Source organism: Oncorhynchus mykiss, chromosome 21 (assembly GCF_013265735.2).
Source record: "Oncorhynchus mykiss isolate Arlee chromosome 21, USDA_OmykA_1.1, whole genome shotgun sequence".
Classification (NCBI taxonomy): Eukaryota; Metazoa; Chordata; class Actinopteri; order Salmoniformes; family Salmonidae; genus Oncorhynchus; species Oncorhynchus mykiss.
Genome location: NC_048585.1, coordinates 44,154,079 through 44,171,772, shown reverse-complemented (window position 1 = coordinate 44,171,772; position 17,694 = coordinate 44,154,079). Strand labels below are relative to the sequence as shown.

Below are 17,694 nucleotides of genomic sequence, written 5' to 3'. Positions count from 1 at the left end.
ACTCCTTCCATTTCAATATTATCGCTTGCACAGTGCTCCTTGGGATGTTTAAAGCTTGGGAAATCTTTTTGTATCCAAATCCGGCTTTAAACTTATTCACAACAGTATATCGGACCTGCCTGGTGTGTTCCTTGTTCTTCATGATGCTCTCTGCGCTTTTAACGGACCTCTGAGACTATCACAGTGCAGGTGCATTTATACGGAGACTTGATTACACACAGGTGGATTGTATTTATCATCATTAGTCATTTAGGTCAACATTGGATCATTCAGAGATCCTCACTGAACTTCTGGAGAGAGTTTGCTGCACTGAAAGTAAAGGGGCTGAATAATTTTGCACGCCCAATTTTTCAGTTTTTTATTTGTTAAAAAAGTTTGAAATATCCAATAAATGTCGTTCCACTTCATGATTGTGTCCCACTTGTTGTTGATTCTTCACAAAAAAATACAGTTTTATATCTTTATGTTCGAAGCCTGAAATGTGGCAAAAGGTCGCAAAGTTCAAGGGGGCCGAATAGTTTCGCAAGGCACTGTATAAGACTACTGAACAGCTAATCAAATGGCTACCAGGACTACTTGCGTTGACCCCTCCCTCCCCCATTTTTATGCTGCTGCTACTCTCTGTTTATTATCTATGCATAGTCACTTTACCTGTACCTACATATACATGTTACCTCAACTAACCTGTGCCCTCGCACATTGACTCTGTACCTGTACCCCTCTATATAGCCTTGTTACTGTTATTTTATTTTTGCTCTTTAATTATTTGTTATTTGTTATTTTTCTATTTTCTCCTTCTTCTTTTTTTTTTTACTTCAGTTTCTTTTAATAATACTTTCTTAACACTTATTTTTCTTAACTGCATTGTTGGTTTAGGGCTTGTAAGTAAGCATTTCACGGTAAGGTATTCGGCGCATGTAACAAATACAATTTGATTTGATTTGATTTTGAATCTATGCCACTGAAAACTTTTTCCAGTCTCCTCCTCCTCGGCTGCCTCTCCCTCGACTAGGCTATTATTCCCTTACTTTCCCATTTCAAGGAAATGAAACTGAAAGATAAGCATAGATGGCCTGAACCAAATTACGATATAAAAAAAGATTTCACGTTAATTACATCCTAATAAAACGTAGGCTAATACAGTAAAGGTCTGAAAATGTTTCAAATATGATGGCATGAATGTTGTCATGCACGATGAAACAGGATGTCGTTCATGCACATGGTTCATCCCACTCGAACGTTTGATTATCCGACATTGAGCTGCGGAGTGATCAGGAGGTGAGTCGTGTATCATCAAACTTTGCTAATCAAACTCTTTAATGGTCTAAATCACATGGTAACGTTTTTAAAAATCTTTATTACAAAAATGGAATGTTATACAACACGTAAGCCTAAGAAATTGTACGTGTAATATCACAGTAACGGTAGCTGATTATGAACTAAGCTACTTGTAGACTAATATACTTTTTGTGAATGCAAACATGTGATATGTTTTTTTCAACATTCTCATGATCCGATTATACGGCATTCATCATTTTTTTGTATTAATTATATGGGGTGCCTAAATCACTACAACATTTCACTTTACTGCTATGCACATTATTGATGTTTTTCTGTGGCAGACATTTTCGGAAAATGGAGTGTATTCGATGTCCCACGCTTTGTGAGGAGGGACAGCGGTTTTGCTTGAGATGTAAAGCAATCGTCGAGGAAGAGGGAGGTAGGTAGCCTCGGGACTTTTTATTTAAAGTCCTGAAGTCATATTTCGACTTTATTTTTCTCAGCTATTCTTAAAAATACACTACAAAATATAACACGCTATTAATAAAAACAAAACAATATATTCACAAGTACATTGAATACGTTTACAAATAAAATAAAATACTGCGGTCATTTTGGTATTCCTCCCCATTGAAAAAAATATTTGGGAAGGAGAGAAATGCATTTATTAACGTCTCCATTCGTTTTGTATATTCTGTTACAGACACCGTAATTTATTATTTTAAATTATGTGAACTAAACATAAACATACCTTAAAGTATAGATTTTCTGAAGTACTTAATGTTAAGTCCCCAATTCAACAAAGAAATACTAAAATACCATTATTCCTATGGAAGACCAATATGGCGACTGGTAGTTTCAAAGCCGCTATTTGGCCAATACATACCATTAGCAATCCAGGGTTTATATATACATCATTGCCAAAAAAAAATCCTTGCAAAGTGTATAGGCCCTGTCCACAGTTGCCCAGGGATTTTTATGTTCGGTAACTGATAAACTACACTGAGTGTACAAACATTAGGAGCACCTTATAGGACCACCAAGTAGCCTAGTGGTTAGAGCGTTGGGCCAGTAACCGAAAGGTTGCTGGATAGAATCCCTGAGCTGAGGCGCAGGCAAATAATTATTACCCCCTCCCGTTCTTAGTTTTTGATCTAGGATCAACCTATTCTAACCCTGTGTGGGGGGAAACTAATCTGACCTGGATCAGTGTCAAGGGATGGTCCTCTGTAGCTTAGTTCAGGGTTCCCAAACTTTTTCACTCAGGCCCCCCTTCCAGCATTGGGGAACATCCTGCGCACCCCCCCTGCACGCTGTGCGAGTGCCACGTCTATTTCTACGGGTACTAGCACTGTTCACGACACAAACTGTTAACACCCCTCTTGTTGGCAGAGAAAGGATTTTGCAGTTTTAAAGCTAATTTCCTGTACTTATTCACAGTTTGTCATGGATTGCAGACATTGCCGTATTAAAGCTAATTCCTACAATTCTACACATTTTACCATTTGTTATGTGTGTTCATGTGATATTTGAGGGACTCAAACATTAGAACAAAATATATGGGCTAAACAACCTAGCTAAAGTGTGCCCCCCCCCCCCCCGGCAGCCAGGACCACTGTAAGTCGCTTTGGATAAATGCCATAATTATCAATATTACAGGTAGTGCTTTTTCTCTTTGGTGAGATATAATGGAAAATAATGCATCTGATAATGCTTCACCAACTTTTTGATGTGCTGCAACATGTATTTGATTGGCATTGTAACACTCTATTACCCCAAACGTATTTCAGAGCCATGCAGTCTAAAAGATGTGACCTTTGACCGGGTTAGGAGTGGGGCGACTGAAGACACCCCGCCAATGGATAGCTCCTCAGATGAAGAGGTAGGGTGTGCTGTTGCTCTTTCACACAGAGGTTTTTTGCAGATAGAAATGTGTTGCTGGCTTGCCTCTGAAGCTAAGCAGGGTTGGTCCTGTTCGGTCCCTGGATAGGAGACCAGCTGCTGCTGGAAGTTTTTTTGTGGGGTCAGTAGGAGGCACTCTTTCCTCTGGTCTAAATAATATCCCAATGCCCCAGAGAAGTGATTGGGGACATTGCCAAAATAATGGGTAACTGGGCATTTTTCTAAATGAATACCCGAAGCATGATGGGATGTTATTTGCGTAATTAACTGAGGAACCACACCTGCTTTTAATACACTTTGGCCGCGTTTAAACAAACAGGCAGCCCAATTATGATGTTTTTTTTAGTGTCTTTTTCTCAATCAGATCTTCTCACATCAAATCTTCTTCAGAGTTGATCTGATTGGTCAAAAGACCAATTAGGGGAAAAAAGATCAGAATTGGGCTGCCTGCGTAAATGCATCCTTTGTATCCCTCATTTCCTTCATTTTGTCAGTTACCTGTATATATGAATAGTTTATTTCCAAAATGCATATCTATTTTCAGAAATGTTGGTAAATTAGCTTTTATTGTTTAAAGAACGGTGTGTGTTTTTTCACCATCTAATCATGGCATTGGGTTGTTCAATGACAGCCATAACAATGTACACTCTTTTAAGTACTTTGCAGTTTGTTCTACATTTTTATTCAATTTTTTTCATTCAATTGACTGTAGATGTTTTCCTTTTTGAATTGAAGGACTTTCAAGATGCAAGTGATCTATTCCTTGACTTATATCTTGGGAAAGATGAGGACACATCTCAGAGAGTACAAGCTGGCAGTCTGGAGGCAGAGCCATCTCAACAGATGGATGCTGCTGTAGCAGGTACTTCAATAATATAAGAGGAATTATACCGTATCTCAGAATTTTTGACAACCGTATGTATACTTTATAATTGAATAAAATCATTACCAGTTGCTTTCCATTCGCAAACACTGCACGTATGCTTATTTGCATTGAACATTTAAGGAACGTTACTTTATTCACTGTGAATGGCGATCAGCACTGTTTAAAAATAATCTTTCACTCGTTTTTCACTATTTATCACTATTTCACTACTGTTATTATTTTACTAATATTATTGTCATTATTATAGCATAACAACAGTAGGGATGATGCAGTATAATAGCATGTATTTATAAATGTTTCATGCCTTCATTCAAACATTTTTTGCTCTCTTCCACAGAGCTCTCCTCCCCCGGAGAGATAACAGTTCATTATGTTGGCAGTGACTCTGTTTCTCTGAGCTGGCGCCCTTCTGACCCAGCACGGAGGTACGAGTTGACCTACTCCTGCAACACCCAGAGAGAGATCCGTTCCATCCAAGGGTCCAACAGCGCTGATGTGGAAGGCCTTTTTCCAGGGACGGAGTACACATTCAGCGTCACATCGGTCACAGAAGATGGGAATATGAGCCCGGTGATCACAATGTCCATGTATACAAGTAAGTGCAATGATTCAAACATTTCCCCTTGCATTACAGGAAGAATTGTTTGACTTGTTTTCATTCTTCAAGTTGTAATTGAATTGGGCCCTTTTTGTCCTTTTTGTAGAACCTCTGCCACCTGAAAAAGTCAAGATTGACCAAGTCAGCAGTGAATCAGTGTCTCTGGGTTGGGACAAACCGATTGGTGTCACTGAGGCATGTCTCGTGACCTGTTCCTGTGATGGGGAGGAAGTCCAGAAGATAACAACGGAGTCCAACACCCTGACGTTCTCCAGTCTGAGTCCAGGTGTCAAGTACTCCTTTCACGTCTCTACGGTGCTGAAGAACGGGACCCAAAGCAAGTCGGTGGTGACATATGGCCGCACAAGTGAGTGTGTTGAAACGTGTGACGGGAGGATGTTTTACAATCGGTTGATTGACAACCAAGGAGGTCAGATCTGAAAACGTTATTTTCTTTCCCGACACAGAAACCCACCTGGAGAGTTTGCTGCTGGACCTGGGGTTGGAGCAACACTACACAGAGAAGCTCGACCTTAGCACCGTGCTGCAGATTGATGAGAAGACTGTCACCGATGAACCTGCTCAGACTCTCTCAGCCCTGCCATGGATTTTCCTAAAGAGGTTGATGATGGTGAATGTGACTGCTAGGAGTGTGAAATGTACCTCATTAGAAGGCGAGGCAAGTTGTGATGCTTCATTTTGCAACATAGATCTAGATCTGGAGAGTCTGGTTGATAACCTGGACTCTAGTAATGTTGTAAACCCCTTAGACATTGTGACTGCTCTCTTTCTGTGTTCCAATGGTTTTCTCCAGCAAGAGATGGTTTTGAAAATGTCAATGTGTCAGTTTTCAGTGCCCCTGCTTCTCCCCAATTGTGACACAGAAGAGTGTACGCTAATGCTCTGGGCCATGAGAGACATTGTCAAGAAGTTCAGACCGCATTCATTGGCAGATTCCAGAGGGTTTGTTGAAGACAGGATTGTTCTCTCTGACCTCCCTATGGTCTCTTTTGTCAGATTGGGCGAGTGCTCTCTGTCCAAGTCTCAGATTCTAAACAAGCTGCTGAGTAATCCTCAACAGTATCACGACACGTTTGTCCACCACGACATGGAATGTGGCGATAGCCCAAGGAGAATATCCAACGGATTGGTTGAGATAAGCTGGTACCTCCCAAGCGGGAAAAAAAACATTGATATTTTTGGTGAAGCTATTGCTGTATCCAATCTTAGAGGGGACATCAGTTCTTTTGAAACACAATATTCCTTTCTTTGCCAGACCTCTGCAGCAGTCTTTGTGTTCTTTGACAACCTGGACACCAAGTACAAGCTACTGACCAGCCAACACACCAAGGCTCAGCTGTTTCTAGTGGGTAACACACAGAGCAAGAGCTTCAGCATTGATGCTTTGAAGAGAACAGCAGCAGAGTTGAACTTGAAAAAAAGCAGCATCATCCTGAAGACCAAACAGATGAATGATGCAGACTTTGTGAAGAACCTGCGAAACACAGTTGGTGAGTTGATTAAGAATTCAAAGTCCAGAATGCCATTGGAGCAGATGGCTGAAGTGGCGCATGAGCTTGGAATACTGGTTGATGAGGACTACAAAGAATGTCAGAGTGCCAAGCTAAATGCTGTCGCAATCACGTCAAAGATTTATGACACACCACAGTATAAGGAAAGTCAGCTTCCCTTGCAAGGACAGATTTGGAAGGAGCTGGCACGTCTGGAGAAGGAGGAATGCAGACTGCGGAAAGCTGGGAACCAGAATCTAGAGATGTACAAAAGTGAACTCCAAACAGACAAGAGACAACTTAGGGAACAGCAAAGGAGATATGACATTTCAGAGGCAATGACCTGCTTCATAAATGCAATATCAAGCGCAGGGCTAGAAAGGACCTATTTCTTGAAATGGATGAGAATGAACCTGGACAATATGTCTCGTAAAAACCTTTCTGGCCTTAGAGAGCTGTACAAAGAAAAGTCTCAGAATTCATCTGAAAACAAAGATGAAATTGCAGACCTTGACAGACAGATTTCAAACAGTTCTTTGGGAACTGAGCATTTCCTACGTGAAATGGGTCAACTGTATGAATCTGCAGTCTTACTGGAAGAAGCTGAAGAGTCTAGGCAACAACTGAAGCACCTGCCCAGACTATGTGCTGAGTTGCTTCTGGATGGGTTTCCTCTGGAGCTTGTGGATGGAGACGCATCTAACATACCTCTGAGATGGGTGAGTGATGTGCTGCATCAACTCAATGTCTTGGTGCATCCGAAGAGCAAGATCCTGGTGGTAACTGTTCTAGGTGTTCAGAGCACGGGAAAGTCCACTCTACTGAACACAATGTTTGGAGTGCAGTTCGCAGTCAGTAGCGGCAGATGCACAAGAGGGGCCTTTATGCTGCTCATCAAAGTCAAAGACGACTTCAAAAAAGAGCTGAACTGCGACTTCTTAGTGATCATCGACACAGAAGGGCTGAAGTCGCCAGAGCTGGCACAGCATGATGACAGCTACGAGCATGACAACGAGCTAGCCACACTTGTTGTCGGCCTGAGTGATGTCACTATAATCAATATTGCCATGGAGAACTCGACCGAGATGAAGGACATCCTGCAGATCGTGGTCCACGCTTTTCTCCGGATGAAAGAGGTGGGAAAGAAACCCAAGTGTCAGTTTGTCCACCAGAACGTGGCAGATGTCTCGGCACATGATAAGAACATGAGAGACCGGAAAATGCTGCTGGAGCAGTTAAACGAGATGACCCAGGCAGCAGCCAGAATGGAAAACAAGGAGGAGAACAAGAGCTTCACTGATGTGATGGAGTACAACCCAGAGACTGGTAACTGGTACATTCCTGGACTTTGGCACGGCAACCCCCCAATGGCACCCGTCAACGCCGGTTACAGCGAGTCTGTATACGAGTTCAAAAAGAACATGATCGAGGTCTTCCAGAACTGTGAAGCCTCTGGGAACAACATCATGGACTTTCTGGAGTGGACAAAAAGCCTGTGGAATGCTGTGAAGTATGAAAACTTCATCTTCAGCTTCAGAAACAGCCTGGTGGCTGATGCCTACATGAAGCTGTGTGTTGAGTTCAGTAAGTGGGAATGGTCATTCAGAAAGCACATGCACACATGGATGACAAATGCTGAAACAAGGATTTCCAACTTCGGAACCATAGCAATGAAATATCAAACAGAAGACGTGAGGGATTTTCTCCATCATTTGAAAAGTGAAGCCTCAATAGAACTTGTCCAATGGGAGAAGAACCTTCTTGACAACCTGACCAAGTACTATGAACAGGCAGATGGACATGTCTACTTGGTGGAGAGATACAGAGAGGATTTCGCAAACAGCATCAAAAGTCTAAAAAGGGAGATAGAAAACTCTGTTTTGAGTAAACTGGTCGCTGATGTTGAGATTCAACAAGGAATGAACAAGCTTGCCACAATCAAGAAGAACTACACCGCGGTGATGGAGGAAAAGGTGCTGAAGTTGGTTGAGAACTGCAGAAAGGACAAATGTCAGAGGCCAGAACAGGAGCTTGACAGAGAATTTGAAAAGGTGTGGGAGGAAACTGTGCAGGAGCTCTCTTTTACAGGATTGAAGAAAATAGACATTGTGAGCCATGTTTTAAGCCAGCTCCGGTCTAACATGATGCAGAAGGCAGTGAATGAAAAGTTGAACAATGTGAAACTTGAAGATCATGGAACAAAACCCTTCATAGTCTCTCCAGGGGGGTTCTTAAAGAAGTTAGTGAATAGCATTTACATGAATGAGAACACAAGAAAAACCCAGGCCATGGCAGACAACCTCATAGACAAATGCAATGAATTTGTGAGAGAGACTGTTCAAAATAAGACAAACTACCATGACACATACATTCAAGAGATCCTGCACATGATTGAAGAGAAGTTGGAAGCCAACAAAAATCTTGGGACAAGCAATAAATTTGAACTCTCCATTAAATTGTACGTTTGTGGGTTTGCATCCAGGGCTTTCCAAGCAATGCATGAACAGTTCATATGTGCAAACAATCCTCATTGGTGCCTTGAACAGTTCAAAGGTAAATACCTGGCAGACTTCAAAGACTTGTTCAGTGGACAAGATCAGTGTCAGAAGAAAGCTGCAGAGTTCACCAACCTGTGTCTCAGACCTGCAGTAGAAGCCTGTGTCACCAATTCTCTGGGTCTAGAAATTGTTGACGTAATGCTGACGGGGCAGAATGCCTTTCAATTCAGCTCTCGGACATTTTTCCAGTACTCTATCCTGAAGCAACTGCTGTCAGAATTCAACTTTGACAACTATGTGAGCTACATTTGTCACTATGAAGCTTTTGTCAAGAATTGGATTTTGAATGAAATCGTGAAACACTTTTCACAAGGGAACAAAATGTTTGAATTGGAGAAGTATCAACTCAATGGGATTATCAAAGTAATCAATGAGGCAATCTCAAAGGCACAGACTAATGAGAACGACAACATAAAGGAATTCCTTCAGGACATATGCAGGGAACTTGGAGAGAAGCTGGTCATTCCCCAAGATGCGTTGGAAGCCACTATGATCCTCAACAATTCCAAACAGGAACAGTTTTCCCACTGGCTCAAAACATCTGTGGTGGAGATGGAACAGTCTCTGACAGAAGAATTCCAAAAAGCAGAGGATGTGAAACAGAAATTGAAAAGACAGAAAATCAAGCCTCAGAACGAGCTGTTCACAAGAGTGTTTGGCTGCGGGAAGCAATGTCCATTCTGCGGGGCACCATGTGAGGCGGGAGGGGAGGCCCACAATGAGCACTGTGCCTCAATACACAGACCACAGGGACTTGGTCGGTTCAGGTTTAATGACTCAAGGAAACTCTGCACTGACATCTGCTCCTCTGCAGTGTTTAGTGAGGGTTCTTTCAAATGCTACGAGACAAATGAAGAATTTCAGCCTTTAAAAAAGTACAGAGACATTTTTCCCAACTGGCATATCCCGGCAGATCCCAGCATACAGGCCTCAGACTACTGGAAATATGTGATGGCAAAATTCAACAAGGAATTTGCCAAAGAGTATGTCTCACACCCTGGAGATATCCCCCCTTCCTGGAAACGGATCACAAAGGAACAGGCAGAAAACAGCCTTAGAGAGTCTTTTAACATTAATTGAGAGCCTCTTCATCATCTTGAAGAAGAGTGGCATCTTGAAGAGTAATGAAGTGTCAGGCCACAGTCAAACAAAATTGTTAGATGTAATAGTAAACAAAGAACATGACTTAATAATACAAGACATCAGCTTCATCACTAAGCAGAAGAGTCTGGTGGCTGGAATGATAAACTGTCATACACTTTGCCTCGTTTATTTTGCTGTCCCAGAAATAATCATTTATTTTTGCATATAATCAAAGTTTAGCAACCATTGACACTTAATGATGTGTTGATAGTTTTTTTTAATGTATATTTTGAGAATCTGCATTGGAATAATGGTCATAATTCAAGAGATGTTTTCTTGTCACATTTAGTTTTTATTTGTGCTAGCATTCACTACATGTGTTGGTTGGTTCTTATGTGGTGAATGGGTTCATTTTGCTCTAACACTGGGTAAAGTCAAGCATTGTTCTGGCATTCTTTACTTACATTTATTCAGGAAAGTGTTGAAACCATTGAATTAGAAAATTACATTATTCTGAGACTAATACTTCTGAACTCTTCACTTTCCAAAGACACTTTGATATGAAATAATCTATTGTGTGTTTTTCTCCCATGTGAAATATCAGTAGCTATTTGTATTAGCTGAATATTGTTATTAGATTGTGTTTAATACTTATAAATCGGAAGACGTACACACACACAAGCATCCTGATGCTTCTTACTGCATAAGTATTTCACACCAATTGTATTCCATATCATTCATCACTTTCTTGTATATTATATCAATGGCAAATTATCTTAACAATGAGCCTTTGAGGTGCAGTCAACACTGGATATGAATGTCTTTAAACAAAGTAGGCTACACCAACTGAGGTAAATGCTTCTATGTAAACTTTTGTATTAAAGGGAAAATGGCTTGCTTTGAACACCCCCAAAAAAGCAGCATTCATTTTCAAGTGAGGATATACTGTAGCGTTAGATTTCCCTTCACTGGAACTAAGGGGCCTAGCCATTATTCCTCCACCAAACTTTACAGTTGGCACTATGCATTGCAGCTTTATAACACTCCAGCCGACGCTTGGCATTGTGCATGGTGATCTTAGGCTTGTGTGCTGTAGCCAGCCAATTAATATAAGGCTATTTATATATTTATAATATGAATATTAATTCGGAAGGCAGAAATGATTAAATATTAAAGCATTAGCATTAAAGCATTAGACCTCTCACTAAAGGCATCAGTCATACAAACGTTATACTTAAATCCGAAATGGTTATCTAGTAAATTACTAAGAATGTCTCACCCCATGTTCAAGAATGGCCTTTTCACTTTATTCAGATTACAACCTCTCACTTTCAGTTATTTGCAGCATCATGTTGTTGTGGTGCTTTTGCTGCAGGAGGGACTGGTGCACTTCGCAAAATAGATGGCATCATGAGGTAGGAAAATGATGTGGATATATATTGAAGCAACATCTCAAGACATCAGTCAGGAAGTTAAACTTGGTCGCAAATGGGTCTTCCAAATGGACAATGACACCAAGCATACTCCCAAAGTTGTGGCAAAATGGCTTAAGGACAACAAAGTCAAGGTATTGGAGTGGCCGTCACAAAGCCCTGACCTCAATCCCATAGAAAATTTGTGGGCAGAACTGAAAAAACGTGTGCGAGCAAGAAGGCCTACAAACCTCAGTTACACCAGCTCTGTCAGGAGGAATGGGCCAAAATTCACCCAACTTACTGTGTGAAGCTTGTGGAAGGCTACCCGAAACATTTGACCCAAGTTGAACAATTTAAAGACAATGCTACCAAATACTAATTGAGTGTATGTAAACTTTTGACCCACTGGGAATGTGATGAAAGAAATTAAAACTGAAATAAATCACTCTATTATTCTGACATTTCACATTCTTAAAATAAAGTGGTGATCCTAACATACCTAAGACAGGGAATTTTTACTAGGATTAAATGTCAAGAATTGTGAAAAACTCAGTTTAAATGTATTTGGCTAAGGCGTATGTAAACTTCCGACTTCAACGATATACAGTGGGGCAAAAAAGTATTTAGTCAGCCACCAATTGTGCAAGTTCTCCCACTTAAAAAGATGAGAGGCCTGTAAGTTTCATCATAGGTACACTTCAACTATGACAGACAAAATGAGAGAAAAAAAATCCAGAAAATCACATTGTAGGATTTTTTATGAATTTATTTGCAAATTATGGTGGAAAATAAGTATTTGGTCACCTACAAACAAGCAAGATTTCTGGCTCTCACAGACCTGTAACTTATTCTTTACGAGGCCCCTCTGTCCTCCACTCGTTACTTGTATTAATGGCACCTGTTTAAAGACACCTGTCCACAACCTCAAACAGTCACACTCCAAACTCCACTATGGCCAAGACCAAAGAGCTGTCAAAGGACACCAGAAACAAAATTGTAGACCTGCACCAGGCTGGGAAGACTGAATCTGCAATAGGTAAGCAGCTTGGTTTGAAGAAATCAACTGAGGGAGCAATTATTAGGAAATGGAAGACATACAAGACCACTGATAATCTCCCTCGATCTGGGGCTCCACGCAAGATCTCAACCCGTGGGGTCAAAATTATCACAAGAACGGTGAGCAAAAATCCCAGAACCACACGGGGGGACCTAGTGAATGACCTGCAGAGAGCTGGGACCAAAGTAACAAAGCCTACCATCAGTAACACACTACGCCGCCAGGGACTCAAATCCTGTAGTGCCAGACGTGTCCCCCTGCTTAAGCCAGTACATGTCCAGGCCCGTCTGATGTTTGCTAGAGAGCATTTGGATGATCCAGAAGAAGATTGGGAGAATGTCATATGGTCAGATGAAACCAAAGTAGAACTTTTTGGTAAAAACTCAACTCAAACTCAACTATTTGGAGGACAAAGAATGCTGAGTTGCATCCAAAGAACACCATACCTACTGTGAAGCATGGGGGTGGAAACATCATGCTTTGAGGCTGTTTTTCTGCAAAGGGACCTGGACGACTGATACATGTAAAGGAAAGAATGAATGGGGCCATGTATCGTGAGATTTTGAGTGAAAACCTCCTTCCATCAGCAAGGGCATTGAAGACGAAACGTGGCTGGGTCTTTCAGCATGAGAATGATCCCAAACACATCGCCCGAGCAACGAGGAGTGGCTTCGTAAGAAGCATTTCAAGGTCCTGGAGTGGCCTAGCCAGTCTCCAGATCCCAACCCCATAGAAAATCTTTGGAGGGAGTTGAAAGTCCGTGTTGCCCAGCAACAGCCCCAAAACCCCCAAAACATCCAAAGAACACCATACCTACTGTGAAGCATGGGGGTGGAAACATCATGCTTTGAGGCTGTTTTTCTGCAAAGGGACCTGGACGACTGATACATGTAAAGGAAAGAATGAATGGGGCCATGTATCGTGAGATTTTGAGTGAAAACCTCCTTCCATCAGCAAGGGCATTGAAGACGAAACGTGGCTGGGTCTTTCAGCATGAGAATGATCCCAAACACATCGCCCGAGCAATGAGGAGTGGCTTCGTAAGAAGCATTTCAAGGTCCTGGAGTGGCCTAGCCAGTCTCCAGATCCCAACCCCATAGAAAATCTTTGGAGGGAGTTGAAAGTCCGTGTTGCCCAGCAACAGCCCCAAAACATCCAAAGAACACCATACCTACTGTGAAGCATGGGGGTGGAAACATCATGCTTTGAGGCTGTTTTTCTGCAAAGGGACCTGGACGACTGATACATGTAAAGGAAAGAATGAATGGGGCCATGTATCGTGAGATTTTGAGTGAAAACCTCCTTCCATCAGCAAGGGCATTGAAGACGAAACGTGGCTGGGTCTTTCAGCATGAGAATGATCCCAAACACATCGCCCGAGCAATGAGGAGTGGCTTCGTAAGAAGCATTTCAAGGTCCTGGAGTGGCCTAGCCAGTCTCCAGATCCCAACCCCATAGAAAATCTTTGGAGGGAGTTGAAAGTCCGTGTTGCCCAGCAACAGCCCCAAAACATCACTGCTCTAGAGGAGATCCGCATGGAGAAAATGGACCAAAATAACAGCAACAGTGTGTGAACCTTGTGAAGACTTACAGAAAACATTTGAACTCTGTCATTGCCAACAAAGTATATAACAAAGTATTGAGATAAACTTTTGTTATTGACCAAATACTTATTTTCCACCATAATTTGCAAATAAATTCATTTAAAAATCCTACAATGAGATTTTCTGGATTTTTTTTCGCATTTTGTCTGTCATAGTTGAAGTGTACCTATGATGAAAATTACAGGCCTCTCATCTTTTTAAGTGGGAGAACTTGCACAATTGGTGGCTGACTAAATACTTTTTTGCCCCATTGTATATACCCCACAAATGTATGGGGGGGATTAGAAATGATGCAGACAATTACACTGATAGAAGTGACAATCTATCCGCAATATTAAAGCTGATCCACCCCCTAGGATTTTTTTTTATTAATAAAAATGAAATAACATCAGATGAGTTAACGTTAGTACCCTAACCAATTCGCTTTAATATTAACTGCTTAACATCTAAACATTGCACTTGGGGAAAGATATCTTAAAATAGAATGAAAGGAACAGGCATTCTATTTTTGCTCTATTATAGTGGCCACTTAGTAGACATCGATCAAGTGCAACAAGGCTACATGTGTGCAAAAATAACGTTCACTGAGTAAAACATGTAATAATCCCCCCTCACTGACACACATACTGTCAAGTTCAACACAACAAAATCAATATCGTTGGGCTACACCGCACATTATTACATTGTACACTTTCTGCCTGTGGACATTGTTATACAATGTGCCAGCATGATACCCTTTGTTGACATAATTGATTTCTTTCAGTCAGAGAGCACACCTGGCATACCCCTTTTTATCCACTGTATTGAAAGAGGGAATGTGTGTGGTGTTCCTTTCACCTCTATAGTGGCATCCAGCTTAAACTCACTTACACCTAATTCTCTCATAACCACATACTGTAGAGGGAAAACATTAGTTCACAGATAGTTTGTTAGCTAGTTAACTAGATAACATTTCACACAGATTTCCAGGGTCCAGTAAGCAACTAACACGTTATATCTTGAAGAACGGCAAGGAGTTAAAATTCTTCAGGATCGGTGGGTCCCCCACGGGACGGTTGAGCTAACGTAGGCTAATGCGATTAGCATGAGGTTGTAAGTAACAAGAAAGTTTCCCAGGACATAGACATATCTGATATTGGCAGAAAGTTTAAATTCTTGTTCATCTAACTGCACTGTAGCTATTACAGTGAAATAATACCATGCTATTGTTTGAGGAGAGTGCACAATTATGAACTTAAAGTTATTAATAAACCAATTAGGCACATTTGGGCAGTCGTGATACATTTTTAACAGATATGCAATAGTTCATTGGATCAGTCTAAAACTTTGCATATACAGCAGCAGTGCTGTTTTCTCCAGAATCTTCACAAGGTCTTTTGCTGCTGTTCTGGGATTGATTTGCACTTTTCGCACCAAAGTACGTTCATCTCTAGGAGACAGAACGCGTCTCCTTCCTGAGCAGTATGACGGCTGCGTGGTCCCATGGTGTTTATACTTGCATACTTTTGTTTGTACAAATGAACGTGGTATCTTCAGGCGTTTGGAAATTGCTCTCAATGATGAACCAGTCTTGTGGAGGTCTACAATTGTTTTTCTGTGGTCTTGGCTGATTTACTTTGATTTCCCATGATGTCAAGCAAAGAGGCACTGAGTTTGAAGGTAGGCCTTGAAATACATCCACAGGTACACCTCCAATTGGCTCAAATTATGTCCATTAGCCTTTCAAAAGCTTTTAAAGCCATGACATAATTTTCTGGAATTTTCCAAGCTGTTTAAAGGCACAGTCAATTTAGTGTATGTAAACTTCTGACCGACTGGAATTGTGATACATTGAATTTTAAGTGAAATAATCTGTCTGTAAATAATTGTTGGAAAAATGAATTGTGTCATGCACAAAGTAGATGCCGTAACCGACTTGCCAAAACTATAGTTTGTTAACAAGAAATTTGTGGAGTGGTTGGAAAACAAGTTTTAATGACTCCAACCTAAGTGTATGTACAGTGCCTTGCGAAAGTATTCGGCCCCCTTGAACTTTGCGACCTTTTGCCACATTTCAGGCTTCAAACATAAAGACATAAAACTGTATTTTTTGTGAAGAATCAACAACAAGTGGGACACAATCATGAAGTGGAACGACATTTATTGGATGTTTCAAACTTTTTTAACAAATCAAAAACTGAAAAATTGGGCGTGCAAAATTATTCAGCCCCTTTACTTTCATTGCAGCAAACTCTCTCCAGAAGTTCAGTGAGGATCTCTGAATGATCCAACGTTGACCTAAATGAATAATGATGATAAATACAATCCACCTGTGTGTAATCAAGTCTCCGTATAAATGCACCTGCACTGTGATAGTCTCAGAGGTCCGTTAAAAGCGCAGAGAGCATCATGAAGAACAAGGAACACACCAGGCAGGTGTATATATATCCCAAGGAGCACTGTGCAAGCGATAATATTGAAATGGAAGGAGTATCAGACCACTGCAAATCTACCAAGACCTGGCCGTCCCTCTAAACTTTCAACTCATACAAGGAGAAGACTGATCAGAGATGCAGCCAAGAGGCCCATGATCACTCTGGATGAACTGCAGAGATCTACAGCTGAGGTGGGAGACTCTGTCCATAGGACAGTATATTGCACAAATCTGGAATTTATGGAAGAGTGGCAAGAAGAAAGCCATTTCTTAAAGATATCCATAAAAAGTGTCATTTAAAGTTTGCCACAAGCCACCTGGGAGACACACCAAACATGTGGAAGAAGGTGCTCTGGTCAGATGAAACCAAAATTGAACTTTTTGGCAACAATGCAAAATGTTATGTTTGGCGTAAAAGCAACACAGCTGAACACACCATCCCCACTGTCAAACATGGTGGTGGCAGCATCATGGTTTGGGCCTGCTTTTCTTCAGCAGGGACAGGGAAGATGGTTAAAATTGATGGGAAGATGGATGGAGCCAAATACAGGACCATTCTGGAAGAAAACCTGATGGAGTCTGCAAAAGACCTGAGACTGGGACGGAGATTTGTCTTCCAACAAGACAATGATCCAAAACATAAAGCAAAATCTACAATGGAATGGTTCAAAAATAAACATATCCAGGTGTTAGAATGGCCAAGTCAAAGTCCAGACCTGAATCCAATCGAGAATCTGTGGAAAGAACTGAAAACTGCTGTTCACAAATGCTCTCCATCCAACCTCACTGAGCATGAGCTGTTTTGCAAGGAGGAATGGGAAAACATTTCAGTCTCTCGATGTGCAAAACTGATAGAGACATACCCCAAGCGACTTACAGCTGTAATCGCAGCAAAAGGTGGCGCTACAAAGTATTAACTTAAGGGGGCTGAATAATTTTGCACGCCCAATTTTTCAGTTTTTGATTTGTTAAAAAAGTTTGAAATATCCAATAAATGTCATTCCACTTCATGATTGTGTCCCACTTGTTGTTGATTCTTCACAAAAAAATACAGTTTTATATATATATATATGTTTGAAGCCTGAAATGTGGCAAAAGGTCGCAAAGTTCAAGGGGGCCGAATACTTTCGCAAGGCAATGTAAACTTCAGACTTCAACTGTAGACAGGTGTGTGCCTTTTCAAATCATGTCAAATCAATTGAATTACCGCAGGTGGACTCCAAGTCGTAGAAACGTCTCAAGGATGATCAATGGAAACAGGATGCAGCTGAGCAATTTTGAGTCTCATATCAAAGGGTCTCAGTACTAATGTAAATAAGGTGTTTCTGTTTTTTATTTAATACATTTGCAAACATTTCAAAAAACCTGTTTTTGCTTTGTCATTAT

At 41.1% G+C, this 17,694-nt stretch overlaps 1 protein-coding gene across 1 annotated transcript; it reads left to right on the top strand.

Moving 5' to 3' along the window:
• The first annotated feature begins 990 nt into the window (after window positions 1-990).
• Window positions 991-10,500, top strand: LOC110500526 (interferon-induced very large GTPase 1). The gene is made up of 7 exons (XM_021577933.2): window positions 991-1,278; window positions 1,623-1,720; window positions 3,072-3,163; window positions 3,919-4,045; window positions 4,407-4,664; window positions 4,774-5,034; window positions 5,135-10,500. Exons 1-7 carry the CDS (start codon window positions 1,205-1,207, stop codon window positions 9,814-9,816), a joined length of 5,592 nt encoding a protein of 1,863 aa, XP_021433608.2. The 5' UTR covers window positions 991-1,204; the 3' UTR covers window positions 9,817-10,500.
• Window positions 10,501-17,694: the final 7,194 nt, after the last annotated feature.